The sequence below is a fragment of the Drosophila simulans genome, chromosome X (assembly GCF_016746395.2).
Source record: "Drosophila simulans strain w501 chromosome X, Prin_Dsim_3.1, whole genome shotgun sequence".
Taxonomy (NCBI): domain Eukaryota; kingdom Metazoa; phylum Arthropoda; class Insecta; order Diptera; family Drosophilidae; genus Drosophila; species Drosophila simulans.
The window spans coordinates 10,083,049-10,099,150 of NC_052525.2; the positions used below are offsets into that span (position 1 = coordinate 10,083,049).

The 16,102-nt window shown below is 39.5% G+C and overlaps 1 protein-coding gene across 4 annotated transcripts in view; it reads right to left on the reverse strand.

Moving 5' to 3' along the window:
- LOC6740063 (protein sprint) overlaps nt 1-16,102 on the reverse strand; it is an 87,625-nt gene that overhangs the window by 31,540 nt on the left and 39,983 nt on the right. The window contains exons 2-3 of one of the 4 annotated variants that reach the window (XM_016180833.3): nt 15,129-15,335; nt 962-1,717 (exon numbers count right to left, since the gene is read on the reverse strand). The exons of 2 other annotated variants lie outside the window; for them this stretch is intronic. In XM_016180833.3, the coding sequence (XP_016038795.1) occupies nt 962-1,717; nt 15,129-15,130 (758 nt within the window). In that variant the 5' untranslated portion in view covers nt 15,131-15,335. Of the gene's footprint in view, nt 1-961; nt 1,721-15,128; nt 15,336-16,102 lie in introns of all 4 variants that reach the window. One more of the 4 variants, XM_016180837.3, reaches the window with a different exon arrangement.

Below are 16,102 nucleotides of genomic sequence, written 5' to 3' on the forward strand. Positions count from 1 at the left end.
ATTTCTTTAAAAAATCAACCTTCAGTTGATAAAATGACCATAAAATATGGTATATATTAATGAAGTGTTATTAGCTATTGGTTCTATTTTTTGGATTATGGCTTATCATATTCCAACCGATTTAAACATATTTTCCTCTCAGTGTAGCTGCACTGCATTTGCGATCCAGCCGAAACAGAAACAGAAAAGAAGTCGTAGGCAAGGAGGCAAGGAGTTTAACCCCCTGTCTGTGCCCCAAAGGCAACTCGGAAAACTCAACCGTTTTTGATATGGTAATGTGGCAATGGCAGTGCGTGTGTGGAATGCTCCATTATTAGATTTTTACCCAGTCTAAGCTCCAAGTTGAAAGAAGCCCAGTGAAAGAAGGAGTTGCGGGGCAAGCAGCGTCGAGAGTGCCATAAAGTAGTAATACTAATTAAGTTGTGTATTATGCATGTGCAGCTAGATGAGAAATGGGATTCGCAGTGGGGCTTGGATTTGGGTTTGGGAGTTCAACTCCCTGACAGCTCGATGGGACGCCAGTGGGCCAGTGGGATGGGGTGGATGGGCACTCGACTCTCGAGCAGCCAGTTGACATCGTTTAGTTGAGCACTCGCCGAACAATGCAGTGTTTCCAGATGCACTACTCGAGGAGCGACTGGCAAGTGTGTGTGGTTAGATAACCTGGAGGATGTCATCGAAGTGAGTGCCGGTGGCGGCCGGAGACTAGGTCACTTTTTGTTGCACCCCCAGCGATATTGAATGAATAAATATGGGTTTGGGTTGCAGGCATTAAGCAGGAAGTGAAAATGAAAATCATTTAAGGTGAAACAGGTAAATTGGTTCAAAATTTTACATTTTGCATTGCTTTTCAAGAAATAAGAGTTGAATATAAGATAAAAAATAGTTAATACATTTATTTTCGTTCTTTACCCTAAAGAAGACTTCGGGAAAATCACTCGATTGGAATCACTAGACTCACCTTGCTTTTGAATGACCTTTGAACTGCGCCACCTCGGCGTAGCGTCGTCCCAATGGAACCTCCTGTGGACTGAGTAGCGAATCGCAGAGGGCAGGAGCCACCGACTGGACCGACTGATCGCCCACCGGAAGACTCATGCCCTTGATCAGGCGGGCAGTGGAATCAACGGTGCCACCGCCCTCGGAATTCCTATTGGCGAAATTCTTGAGCTGCTCTCTCAATGAGTAATCCGCTGAGCTGGAGCATGAAGTGGACTCCGAGACGGAGGATGTCGAGCTGGATGAATGGCATCTGGGCACCGGCGATGGCGAGTGCAAATCCTGGCCAGCATTGCCATTCTGCAAGTCCTGATAGGCGGCATGGGCGTCCTCGGAGCCACTGCTACTGCCACTGCTGCTGGTCGTCGAGGAGGAGGAGCCACTCGACTGATTGCTCTGACTGGTCGTATTGGAGACGCAGCTATCCATGCTGGCCGTCGAGTTACGATTCGGATTCTCCCTGGCCTTTGTCTGGTCCACCTTCTTGGTGTCCTCATCCTCCACTTCGATGTCGTGCACCTGCTGCGGCACTATGATCAAGGAAGTACGCTTCCTAAGCGTATCATCCTTGGCATTCATATTCTGTTTGAGCGTCTTATCCGACTTGGTGGTGTACACGATGACCTCCACCTTCGAGGCATTCTCCGCACAGGACACTATCGAGCCCGCCGATGCTCCTGCTCCTCCTGGCACTGCTGCTGCTGTTTCGTGCGACATCCTGCTGAAAAGTCGCTTCATTTTAGATACTGTGCTGCCAAATCGAACTGACAGGACATGGGGGTAAAATGGAAAATTGATGCTACCAACAACATGCAACTCATAAATGAAGACTACACCCCCACATGTGTCAATCTTTTTTATTGATTCCGACATTAAATACCCAAGGCGAGGCACCACCTCCATAAATGCCATATCGAATATCGTGCATATATATACATATATCCCACACATCCGATGAACCACTCAGAACATGAATTTTAATACCACCCGGCCACGTTGTGGCTTTCAAAATGTTATTACTAATAAAAAGTGCCAAGACAAACACATTCGCAGTCTGCGGTGGTATTATGTAACTGCAGTAAAAAAAAGGGCAACACCTGCCAACCGAATTGAAGTCGGGGACAATTTTGGACTGCCCAGCTTGATGGAATTATAGGTTTAGTCAAACGACTTGACGTCGCAAAAATAAGGATCTTTATACCCTATACAGTCAAATAAATTGGAAGTTCTCTGAAGATTTTAATATAGTTTTAAAACTATTAGTTGCATTAATGCACATTTTATCTTCTTAGATGGAAATTACATTTGCTGTAACTTTTTATTTATAAATTTCTAGAATTTTTTGTCATTTTTAGCTACTCCAAATGAACTCAAAACACCCATGTCCATTAAGAGCATTTAACATTCGACCGATTGACATGCAGACTTTTATGGTTTTCATGAACTTTTAACAATAATTCCTCTGTCAGAACGCAAGTGTCTGTCGCTTTTTTTTAGACCTGCACTGCCGACTTCCGTGTGCGCGTATCCATTACATTTTGTTGAAAGAAATTATTAAACATTTCTTGGCATAAGTGGCGTTTTCTTCTTGGGGGAAGAACCAAAGGTGACCGCTGCCTGAATGGAATGGCCCATATTTGTGGCAATGGACTCCCATTTGAATGCTGGCTTGTGTAAACAACATTTTGTGGCGATAAGCAATTACAAACATTTGCTGGCTTTGTTTTGACATCAAAAGAAATCGAAACAAGCCCCCGCAAAAGTAATATTAATAAGAAAAAGAAAAACAAAAATATATATAAATATAAGAATAAAGGAAAGGAGACGATCCAGATCAGAGCGACCAAAAACCAAAGTGGGTTTCGTTTTTCGTCGTTGTGGTCGAGTAAATTCTTAATTTATTTATTTGTGGTTCGGCCTCAGTTCACATCACCAACATCCCCATCATCATCATCACCACAATCATCATGTATGGAGTATGTTTGTGGAATCGTATGTTATACATATATGTACATATGCCCTCATGTCTCTGAATCTTTCGTCATTCGGTTAACTAAATATTGTCAAAGTCTTGAAGATTTGTCGCAATTTCCGTTTTATCGCGAAAGACCCACTCCAAAAGGCAAACATATACAGATTTTGCGTGTCTCAAAATATTTCTGCCGAGATTCATCTTCAAACGAATCATTTATCAAGGATATATATACACTCGTCTAGGTATAATATTTTGTGGTTTCTTGGGAAAATATTTAGTCATATACAGTTTCTAAGTTAAGTGGCTTGAGCTTAAAAAAGTATCTTCCATTTTCGGATAGTTTATGTTTATGATATTTTTATATTTCTGTATTATTATTCTATTGCTTGCGTATTTTATCTTTAAGTAACCTCTTTGACTACCTACTATGGTACTTTAATAGCAAATATTATTAATAGCTATTTGCCGACACACACCCACTTTTCCCACGTAGTTTGCTTTATAAACATCGCTGTTTGAATGCTAAGTGTTTCGGAATATTGCCATCAATGTTTTTCACTTTATGTCTGGCACCGTTTCCCTTGGCTGCACCTCTCCGAATTCCAATTCCAATTTTAATTCCAATTCAGTAGTAGTACTCTGTTATTTTTCCCTGCACTTTTCCGCATATATATGTATGTACTATCCCCGAGATTGTTGGAACTTTCACGATTTCGCCGATTCAGTCGTGCTCTGGTTGGATTTCGAATGCAGAATGCATTGGACAACGAATACACATGAAATAAATAAACATTTCGCAATTAACTGAATCACTTGACGAAGCCAACAACAATGACAACAATTATAGAAGTAGATACATTATTATATGTACACAAAGACAATCGTGTTCGACATATTCGTAGCTCTAGCTATTCGATTACATTTGATCGTTTGTGTACTGTAGCATTTAATTCGCTTGCCATACATTATTCCTGTGATTGCGATGAATCCAATGATTCTGATTCTGATTCATTTCGCTGGTTGCGAATTTCCTTGTAAATATATTACCATAAATTGTCTCGCCTTCAAATGGTTTCGTGTTCGAGTTCGAGTTTTTGGGAGTGGGAATGTGGCTACTTCATTCGCAAACATTGCTTTTTATTATGAACTATGCAAACTTTATTTCTCTCGGTTGCCATTTCTGATTATTATGCAAAGTGTGAAACGCAATTGTCAACAAATTGTCAGCCAAACTTGGGCTAGTTGAGCAGTTTTTCTTCGTATTTTCATTCTAATAAGGAGGAGGGCACGACGGTACCCAACTTGGAATCATTCGGATCATTTTGGATTGGCTGCCAGGCGAAGCTCGACGCGATTGAATGAATGTCGCGTGCAATGGAGCTTGCACGCCGCTTGTTTTTGCAATTTGCCAAGTTATTTTTTTGGCAATTGTATGAATAGTGGGGATAGTGATTGATTTCAAGGCCAAAAGGCGACATATTTGGAGCGACCAAGCCACCGTCCCAAAACTATCTTTTATTTGGTGACATTATTTTGAATAAATTCTAATACACACATGTACCAATAATCCTCATACTTGTTTTTACATTGTACATACAACATTCTAAGTAAATGCGTATACATAGACAATTATTAAGCAATACTCTAAGTGCATCTATCAACCAGAATGCAATTAAAACCAACCCATGAATGTGATTCATATGCGAGTGTACGAGTGAGTGAGTGAATAATGAATGAGTGCTTATCGCTTATTGCTCCCGAACTCTAGGGGTTCCGTAAGTGGAATGCAATAAACTTGGAGCTTTACCCACTCCACTCATTTTTCGATTGGGGCTTCCCAAACTTAAAAGTCGAAATTATTATTTTTTATATTTATTTCCCATATGTGGGTGTTTTCTTTTTTTTCTTCTGCTTTTGGGTGGCCACGTTCCGCGCTTTTGTGTTTAGTAATTTTTCAATTCTTTCCCCCCCGTGGGTTGGGGTTATATGTATATGTGGTTCTTTTGGGGGTGGTGAGATCTTTGGCCCGGTGGTTGCTTTTTGTCTGCCTTGTTACTACAAATTATCGGCAGTACGCTCGGCACGTGCGCGACGTGTTTCCACAGCGGGGGTTGGGAAATGGGCAAAGGGTGTGGGGGGGTTGGGAAATGGGGTTTTCCTTCACACAGCCCTATTTCCCCATCCATGGTTTTAGTGTAATTGATTTCGCATTGCAATGAATGCGTTTGCTGCGTGCCAGGCTCAACGATTTTGAGGTCTTTGATGGTTTGACTTTTGTTATCGGTGCTGTGTGCGTTCCGGGATTTCAATTTTTTAGGATTTGCTCAAGAGCGCATTATTAATTCGGAAATTTATGGCAACTTCACCTTTCTGATTGCCTATCATTGCAATTCATTTCATAATTTCAGGGGTAGTGCAAAGCAAAAGAAAATTCCCATAATATGTAACTGATATTTAAGACAGCCAACATAAAAACAACCATGTTGATCAATTCAATAACTTTAATCATTTGTGCAGAAAAATCATTATATTAATCACTGATTTCGTATCGAACTGAAATCGACGAAAAGTGAATGAAAATGGGAACGGGGTCGTAGGTATATGTTTTCCCGTCACTCCATGGCGACAACATTAGCCAAATTGATTTCGACAGCATTCGCTGGTCATTGAGGTTTCCTTCTTGGCATCACGCTCTACAAGCCCCACTCCACTCCACTATATATATATCCCCCCCCCCCTATAGAGCTCAAGGCCTTAGCAATCCACCTACAAGAAATCCACGCCCACGTTGTGTCCCCCAAAATGCGATGTGGAATGCCAGACGTTGTGGCATTTAGAGCTCAAGAATCAACAACAAAAAAAAAAGCGATACATACGAGCGACAAAAACAAAAACAAACAGAATAACACAAACAACTTTGAAATGTTATCTAAATAAATATATATAACCTGCGACACGAGTCTATAAATTATGTAAATGTAAGTTCCGTTTATTTCAATGTTTCCCCATGTCCCCTACTTCATTTCTTTATAATTTGTTTGGTGTTTGGAAATTTTCGTAAATTTTATTTTCGTTTTTCATTCGAGGTTTTTATGAATTTTTAATTTGTTCGCTGGGATTTGGTTGAATGAAAATTTCACACTTTTGCCCAAGAGCAATTTGTGTGATTTGTGAACTACAAACACAGCCAGTATCTTTCAGATGAATGAATTTTCATTCGGGATGTCGTTGAAAATATCTGATAAATGTGGGATGCATTCGATATGGTGGGCGGATCGATCTTTAAGTGTGTAGGTCGGTGTAACGTTATAATGCAAATGAGAAGCGTATCTCTGAGATACTTTCGTGGGTGATCGTGGTAACGCAGTTAATGTCTCCACATGAACAGAATATTTATACTGTGAATGAATTAGGAGCGTTTTAAAGCGGTCATTCGTTTTCAATTAAAAGCCCATATGTGGGCCATTAAAAATCTTTATTATGTGAACTTTAAACTAAAGTAGAAACTAGATATGTGGGCGGCCTTGCCTTAAAATGGACTTGCTTCTAAGTTGAACAAATAGCAATAACCTAACAAATTGTAAGAAGCATATCTAAAACTATAACAAAACAGTTTAATTTATCTATCAGTACAAATAGTAAACATATTTTCGATGGTGCGGTTATTTGGTAACCCACTACAGCCATCGCACACTCATAACACATTGAACTCTCATTTATCTCTGAGATACTTTTTTGTTTTATGTTATTTATTTTTGTGTGAAAAAAACGCTGGCCCAGTAGTGACTAATGGGTTGCCTCACGCAGTCGAAAGGAAACGAAATTCGCCGCTTACACAATTTGTATCTATCAGATACCCCGCCAAACTCAATTCGCTTGGTAGCCAAAGATGCTGTCGGTTTGCTCGGTGAAAGGCGCCGCTAAAAAATATCGCCAGAGAAGCAAAACGAAAAAAAAAAAACCAAAAACTAGAGGCGTTGAAATATTTATGATATGGGGCAGCTAAGATATGCACACAGAAATGCAGTTCGATATCAATTGAAAATGCACTGATAAAAATAAAACATAAAACTAAAGGGAAAAGTAATCAATTTAACATACATATATGTTATTGTTGTTCCGTAAAAAATCAAAATTTAATGCTCGATGTATGTTCCAATTATTCATTATTCCAATCAAGCTGTCTTTAACTAATGTGTAACCATTAATGCAATTTGTAGTAATATTTGGAGCATAGCTGATATGATTTATTAATCTAATTTAATCTAATTTTCCACGGTGCAACTAAACTACTTTTGGGGCTGCCATTTCCCGCCACCGTTGGATGTTAACCGATGTTGCTCCATTTGTATCTTACGGTTCGTAGTTGCAAAACTTGACCATACAATAGACACAACAACAGCAACACGAACTGCACACCAAAATATGAAAGTGCAACGCTGCAGCAACAAAAAAACAAAATAAAAAACAGAAGCATGAAAAAGAAGCCGTTTTGTATAGCAAAAAAAAAAAAAAAACACGAATAAAAAACCTGCTCAGCAACTTTTACGTTGCGCCCTCGTGGAACGCAAGTGTATGCCATTGGCAGTCTGAAAGATAAAAATAAAAATAAAAGATACACACAACCAGCAGCAGCGAAAAAAACGCCGATAAAACAACGGTAACTTCACAGTGGGCTCAGCAAAAATGCTAATACTTAAAATTAAAAGAAAAATCTATAGATATACACTAGTATCTACATTGAACTATAAAAACTGTAAAAAATCAGACACACAATAAAAACAGCGAAGTTTGTTGGGGAAATTAACATGTGGCCAAGTAAAAGGGGTCGAACTATTTTCTTTTTTTTTTTTTTGCCCCATCGAAGATCGCCGCGCATGACGTCACTAGTTGTATAGTTCTAATTGAAGAGACGAGAGGCTTAACTGCCCTACGATTTTGTAGAATGCAAGGGGGGGACACCAAGGGACCTCGACGCGTTGAGAAAGGCAAAACGAATTTCAACTGGGCGTGTGGGGCTCTAATTAAAGAGAAATATGCGCACAACCGTCCATCGGTCATAATCCATCCATAAAGATCACTTAACGAAACGAAATGTCGAATGGTTAACGATTCGTTTCCATAGAGTTGTAAACATCTTGGAAATCAATTGGGTGCGCTTAATTCTTATTACGAAAGTCCATAGCCCCAAATGGGGCTTTCATTTGAGGCTTTTTTATGGATGGAGGCTTAGGCTTGAGATGCGGTTCTTACAACTTAAAAGCTACAGCTAATATTAAGAATGAACTATTATGTCGAAAAGATTTTTGTAAACATTTAAAACTTGATTATTACAGTAGTAATTCGCCAATTAAATTGTTAAAACTTCACCAGAGATCCATAGATACATATAATCAATCTCAACTCGTTAGCCAATAATCATGCCAAATATGTATGCTAAGCACGCACATCTTTCAGATTAGTTCTCCAAATCATGCTCAAAAACGATAGATCGATCGATCGATCGTTCTTTCAGCCCACGTATGTATGTATCTTATGTATGTATCTTCGGAACTGAAATGCGGAAATTTCAAATGAAACCGCATGGCAAAATGTGTCACATTTTGAAGTCGTGTGTGCTTCCCAAAGATCGATGAATGGCCCAACCGAGCATTTGGCAATCGACGTTGTCACTGAATTCACAATTCACATGGAAACGAAATGACGATGATTTATGACGACACGAGATACGCAAATTGACACTTTCGCATTTCCATTCGAATAGGAACGCGATCTATTTGCATAAAGAAGCACTAGAGAGTAAAGTCAAATGAAATGGAAGTTGGAAATTAGCATAAACGATCGAGCGATCTCGAATTCATTGATCTCATATTATGGTGTTCTTCTCTACTATATACACATGTATCTATCTCTATAATATCGTTTTGTTGTCTCTGGGTCAAGAAAGCGGTACCGTTACAATCTGCTCTGAAAAGATATTCAACTTATCTGTATATATCCCCACATTTTCTCCACTTCGTATTCTCTTTTCTGTCGACTTTTTTCCTCTTCTTGGTTTTAGCTCCCGCTCTCTATCTTGGGGTTTATAAAAATATTTTTTATTACAATATTTTGATATCCGTTCGCGTGGTGTTTTGTGTTTCCTAAGTGTTTTACATCAAATTAAGTTGATTTTCGTTTTGTTTTTACGAGATGTTATTTTTACACCGCCGACTTGACTTGTTGAATCCATTTGACAGGCGAGCATAAAACCTCAATCCGAATGAAATACGATCAGCACACAGAAACAAGCGTATATAACTTAAGAATTTAAACACCAATTCTTTCAGTGCAAAACGAGCAACAAACGAGAAGACAGAAAAATAGATTCTTTGTGAAAAAGAGCGAAAGAGTGGCACGATCGCTGCTCATTGCCACGAGCTGTAGAATGCAGAAGTGCAAAAAGGGTGTCGTTGGGTCAATCTCAATTGCTTTCGGGGGCGGGGCAGTTTGAGGAATCAACAGATGATTTCGCTGTTGCAGTTCCGGATTATAATTGAAATCGTTTACATATTTACATATGTATCTGTGGCAGTCAGTAGACGCTGTTTGCCTAGGGGCAAGTGCAACGTATTTCCAACGATAGTCTCTATTGAAGAATTATCTCTTTTTCTTAACTTCTATTAACAGCTCAAAGAATAAATAGAAATTAAGCTTAAAATCAATTTAAAGTTTGTTGATCGAAGTATTTTCTTTCTATTTTTTTTCATTTAGCAGTCGCTTGATTTTGAACTAGTTTTCCAATGGACTGCAATCGCCCGTATGTCTGAGATACCTTATATTTATGCAGCTATCCTCTATCGATCGCCAGTTAATCCCTCACCCACACTCAACTGAAAAGCCAAACTAAACTATAAGAAAAAAAAAGAAAAAAGCAGACCTGTGCAACCTGCTCTGCTGGAATGCACCCGTCCCACTCAAGAAAAAAAAAAAATACTACAAAAATCGAGGGAAAAGGGGTTGGTGGCAGGGCTAGTATCTGATTACAGTTTGAATGGTTGCAATGAACCAGAAAATTTGCTTTTGTATGCTCTGGATACTGCGCCCTGGTGTTCGTGAGCGTTCTTCTCCCAGATACTGGCACTTTTTTCAGCCGCAGGTGATGGCGAAAAGAAGGAAACCATCTAACAAAGAAACAGGTGCAGTTGATGCACAGTACAAAAAACTATGATGCAAAGAACTAATTAAATCACAAAATGATTCGTTTAATGTAGTAATAAATTAAGATATTCAAGCTCGTATATTTGAATGAACGTGATACTAAGCTGTTGTTTAAGAACCCCTGACTGACTTTCGCACATTTTTTTTGCACTGGGTGTTACTGGGCAGTGAGCGTTGAGCTTCAGCTGACTGCATCACACCGCTTTGGCCCCAGCTCCTTGGACATTATTTTTTGTCCGAGGTGAAACGGACACAAAACGTGACTGGCAACAAGTTGAGGCCGAAACTGAGGCGAAAACTCTGGCTCTCGAGTGGCCGAGTGAAGTGCGGCAACGTCGTTTGCTACCGAGATGCTACGACAATTACAGTTATTTTATGAGTTTGCAGAGCATAACCAACAGCATCAGCCAGGAACTTGGGCATCCAGCAACATTCAACATTCAACATCCAACATCCACATCGTTGGCCACTTCATTTTGCAAAGAGAGCGGAAATTTAATGAGCAACACGCCCTCGCAGTTGCAATTGCAAAATCTGCTGCCACCATTTGTGCATCCACATCCACAGCTACAGCTACAACCACAGCCGCATGCACATCCATCAGATACTTTATATTTCTCCCGGGGCACAGCTTCCACAGTAATGATGCGTTTAGCAGATTATGAGCTCAGCTTCTGGGGTCCAAATTGGAGCAGCCAAAGAAGAGGAGCACAAACCGAGTTGGAAAATTGCAAAAATTGCAAACGCTGTTCAGCATTTTGTGGTCATTTAGAAAATGCGAGAAACTGCATCTATCCCGTGGCGATATTCATTTTAGTGAATGCGATTTGGTGGTACGTGCTGCGGGATATGGTAAGTTGAAAACAACAGATCTGAGCTGTGACAATCTGTTGGCTTCGTGCCCCAGACGTCTGGCAATTAGATACTTTTCCAGTGTTTTAAAGGAACGCAAGAAAAACACTAAATAGAATTGTTACAAATACATAGGCAAACTTATTTGAAACCCCTAAATATACCATACTTGCATGCTACACCTGAGCACTCGATACTGGTTAAGTGGGGCAGCTACGAATCGCTTCATTAGCGGTGCACAACAACATGCCACTTTCACATAAAGTGGCCAAAACAAAGCAACGAAATGTTGGCCAAAGAACCCCAACTGTTGTCAGGCAACTAACTTGCAGGTAAATCAATCGTTGAGTTAGGCTAAGCTTTGTTAACCTGGCCTAGTGTGTTTTGGGGGTATAGTTTATGGCCGCATAATACACTCCCCCAAAAAATATAACTAAAGAGAAGTGGAAAATATCGGGGTGCCAAGAGAAGGCGAAGTGCGGCAACGCCGCGCTCCCAAACTTCAACTTGGCCATGTGGCATGTCAATTTTTCCACCATTTGCGGCAATTTCTTTTCGTTTTTCGTTGCTCTTTTATTTGTGTTTATTGTGAGAAGATGAAAAAAAAAAGCAAAAGGTTATGCCCCGCTCCTTTAATTCCGCCGGTTTCGTTGCCGTTCGTTTAATTTTATTGCCTAATTTTCAACTTTGATTGCTGCCACACCCCTCAAGCGAATGATAAAAAAAAAACGAGCCAACACTCCACCCTCTTTCTCCTGTCACTTTCACGCCCGTTGACATTTCTGAGGCAGAGATTTTGGGTTTTCCCGCCACTTTCTTCCTCCAGTTTATCTTTCAATTTTCTTCTGTCGAAGAGTGCCAGCGATAATCCATTTTTATATTTTATTTAGCATTTACGCTTGCATATTAAACGCTTCATTTAGCTCGCGCGAAAATATCATAAAGAAATTAACATTTTCCGCCTCCTTTGGCGGGCGGGAAAATTCGCAGCGGCGATGAGGAAAGCTCATTATCCCATTACCTGAGGGAAATCCACAAAAGGATCATTAACTACAATTTACTGCCGCTTTTGTGGCATAGAAAGTTGCTCTGGGCGCAGCGGCAACAACATCTGTCTTGGGAAACTCCTAAATCTCAACCGGTATAAATAAATTGAGATATACTGCTATATATATTTGGACAACGATAGATAATTCAAGTCGAGTGCGCCTGGTTAAGTAAATTGTAAAATGTAGCTAGCAGCTGTTTCAATATTATTAAACGATAGCTGGAAAGCTAGTGGATTGTCAAACGCAGCTTCACAATTTGATTGCAATCACCATAAAAGTAAATAAAACAGCTTTTTTATATCGTTCACATCGTGCTGTCCTCTGTGCATTTGAGCCACTGCGGTTTTGATATTCCATAAAAAAAGGCCACTAAAAGCTTAACGATTCACGATTTTATCATTTGACGGACATCTACTTTATTGAAAATGCTTCAAAAAGAAACAAACAAAGCAAAAGGCAATATTAATAACACTTAAAAGTTAACAAACATACTTTAGAAAAACTGTAATAATATTTTAATAAATAAGTATTAAAATGGATTACAAACACTTCGATGTTTGGTTTTCAATGAGTAATACTTTACGGATTATAAAAGTATCTTAAAGAACCACCTCTGCAACATATCTAGATATTAATTTAACCACAACTCATGTGGTCACCTGTTTTGTACGTGGGGTGCCAAGCTGTCGCAATGGATATACATATATATTTCGAGGGTTTGGGTTTGGGTTTGAGTTCGGGTTTGGACCGACAGCCACCCACGCGCACAGATTGCAAGTTTATCTGCGTATCTTACAGATAGACGAGCTCACTCTTGGCGAACTATCAATAGCAGCATCATCGGCAACAAGAAGTTGGCTTTGTCTTTCGCTGATTTTCATTCTGGTTTTTGTTTTCGATTTTGATTTTGAGTTGGTGTTTCACCCTGTAGGCGGCTGCTTCCAGTTGGCTTCTTGGCTTGATTAAATATTGCCAACGACAACGCGGGGCCCAGTCTCGAGTTCAAGATGGGAAATGAACGTCGCGACTTCGTCATCGTCTGATGCCGCCTTTCAGCTCCAATCTCGCATCTCTGGATCGCCCATTCCACTGGGTTTTTAGGTTTTAGCCCCCCTTAGCCCCGCAAAACAGCCGAAAACCCCCTGACAACCCACAATTTGCAGCGCGTCGTCAACGTCTGAAGTATCTTGAACAAAACGCAAAGAAGATGCCAAGGCAGAAGAAGTACAAAGAGCACGCGGAAGTGAGTCGAACTGAAAAAAACTGAATTGAGCCCCGCCTCTTTGCCCCTTGCAACAAGTTTCAATTGAGAGATACTAAAAGATCGCAATTATTTGAGTTGGAGACCCTGAAAATAAAGTTAAAACGCGGCTTACAAGAGGTTCATGGATTTTCGGTGGCCACAGCGATTTTAATTTGCCCAAATGCGTTTTTAAATGATTTAATCTCTTTAATGAATTTTTAATGTTTTATTTACAACTCAAGTTCTTCGAGTCATAAGGTAAGTATGCATTAAATTCATTCAACTGAACTCTTAGGAAATCTGTCAATCAAAATTGTGAGCCACTATTTAACAACAATTTAAGCTGAACAAATCCTCTTATGTTTCCCCATCAAATTCTTAAACAATTAAATGAACGCCGATTGCTACAATTGCGATACGCATTGAAATCCCATTATTTCTCTGGGGAATTACGCAATGTACTATGTATGTATGTACAACTTATTGAGATACCAGCGAGAAGTTTCGTAATCGCTTATTGGATGTAAGACTCGTAATGGGCACTACTGTTTCCTACAAAATGGGTTATGAATTGGAATTGAAGGGGAGACACGGTTGATAAGACAGGTGGCTGCCCCCTTGCTCTTGGGAAAGCAAATGAAAGAACGAGAACGAAAGTTCAAATTGGCCCGCAGCTGATAACAAAATCGGGGGAAAAAAATCATAAAGGAAATGGGGAAACGTACTACGTATTCACTTCCAAAGACTGCAATTTGTTGCTGTTGACTTTTCAGTTGGCCTGCGGTTAAATTCATTATTTATCATCAGTTTGCTTTTCAAAATCTATTTGAATGTTTGTCCAGTAAATGCACAGTGGAAAAAAATATACAAATCTGATGATATAAATAAGGGAACTTGGGAAGCCTGAAACTATTCTTTTTATACTCTGCAGAATATAGTCAGCTTTAAAGTTATTAACAGATTCAATTGATAATTGATTCTTCTTTTCTCTGTGCCTTCTGATTCGATATCTGCCTTTTTGTCAGTGTAGATAAAGTTGTGATAGTGGAAAGGGGGGAAACCACAACTTCGGGAAGCAGACAAACAAATTACAAAGAAATTGTCATTGTCGCTTTTTTTTTTTTGGAGACATCATCGATTGACCGTCGATATCGACGGCGCCTTCCTGCCCGCCTCATCGCAGCCCCCTATTCGCCACATCGCAGAACTTTTCCAACAAATGCTTTCCCCTTATCGCTTTCAGGTGGCAACTTTGATTGGGTGGATGATGTCGGAAAATGTGGGAGAGGGGTCATTTGTTCTAAGTGCCTTAAATGTTCCGTCATGTTTTGTCCATCTATCTGACCAAGACTGCGACCCCATCCCCTCGGTTTGTTTGTGTTTTGCGCAGTGCAAGAGAGTTGATAAGGAAAAGCCGGCGTATTTGTTGCACATGTGGAGTTTTAGTTGTTTCGACTTTGAAACGGGGGGTGGGGGGGTTCAAATAGTCAATAAGTCAACAGCCCAGGCACTTTGAACTCTCTTCATCTATTAGATACGAATTGCCATGGGAGGGGGTCATTGTATCTTTGGTATTTTACATTCCAGTTAACAGAATAAATACAGCCCAAAAATATTTAACATAACATACAACCCTGCGTTCTTTAAGCAATTCTTTTCAAGTGATTCTTCTTCAGTAACTTTCCTACCATAAAAACCATAAAAGAATCCTGTTATCTTCATTATTGAGTGCAGTTTTTGTGTTGGTAGCGAAACAATTTTACATTTTGTATTTTTTCTGTTCTTTTTTTTGCATTTTTGCATTACTTACATGCTGGTGCTTGCTGTGTCGTGTTTCTCTATGCAAATTTTCAGAGGCGGAGAAGAGACGCTGTCCCTCTCTTTCTCTCTGTGGTTTTCCGTCTCTTTCTGCGATGACAAGTTCGTTGACTGTTGAAAGAGTTTCGTATTAAAATTGTTTAAAATGCAACTTCTTGCACTATTTTCCAATGCTTCGATGACATTTTCACGGTTTGCACTTTTTGTTATTCGTTCGTTGAATTGAAACAGATAAAATCGAGAATATTAAAGAATTAATTATGGTTTTTTCTGCCGCAGAATCGTTTACCCCACAGTCATTCTCTCAATTCATTCGAGTGGTTGTCATGACAATAAAACTCAAAAAAAAAAATGAAGAAAAAATATTCCCCATTGCTGACCATCCGCTTGATATGTAAATAAAATGGAAAATTCACTCAGGCGTACAATGCACGTTAATGAAACTCCACACTCAAAAACGAAAAAAAGCGATGGAAAACCTGGACAATTTTCATGCTGGAAAACTAAAAGAGCGAAAATGGCAATCCTGATAAAGCGTGGAAAACAGTTTATGTTTAAAGCTATGTACATTGAACAATAAAAATGGTTATGGCTATTAAAATATATTAATTTGAAGGCTTCTTTGGCTTTTATCAGGCTTTAATTGATTGAACGAGAGTAATAATGTTCGGGAATGAAAAAAAATATATAAAAAGAGAGTTTACATCAATGAAAAACGATGTACTGCAAAGTAGAATATCAGTATAATATCCAGATATTTTAAGCGGTTCATAAGAAAACTCTACGTGGATTTTCCCTGCGGCTTTTCGCGCCCAACTGCAATCTGCATTTCGTTTTTAGGTTTCGGTGAGTGCTTTTCTTCATTTACAGTTAATAAACGTTAACCGCAAGTGGCCTAGTCTTAGCCCATTAAGCATTAAACACATACGTATGTGTGTATTGGAATGCGGCTGCGAAGAATCGCTG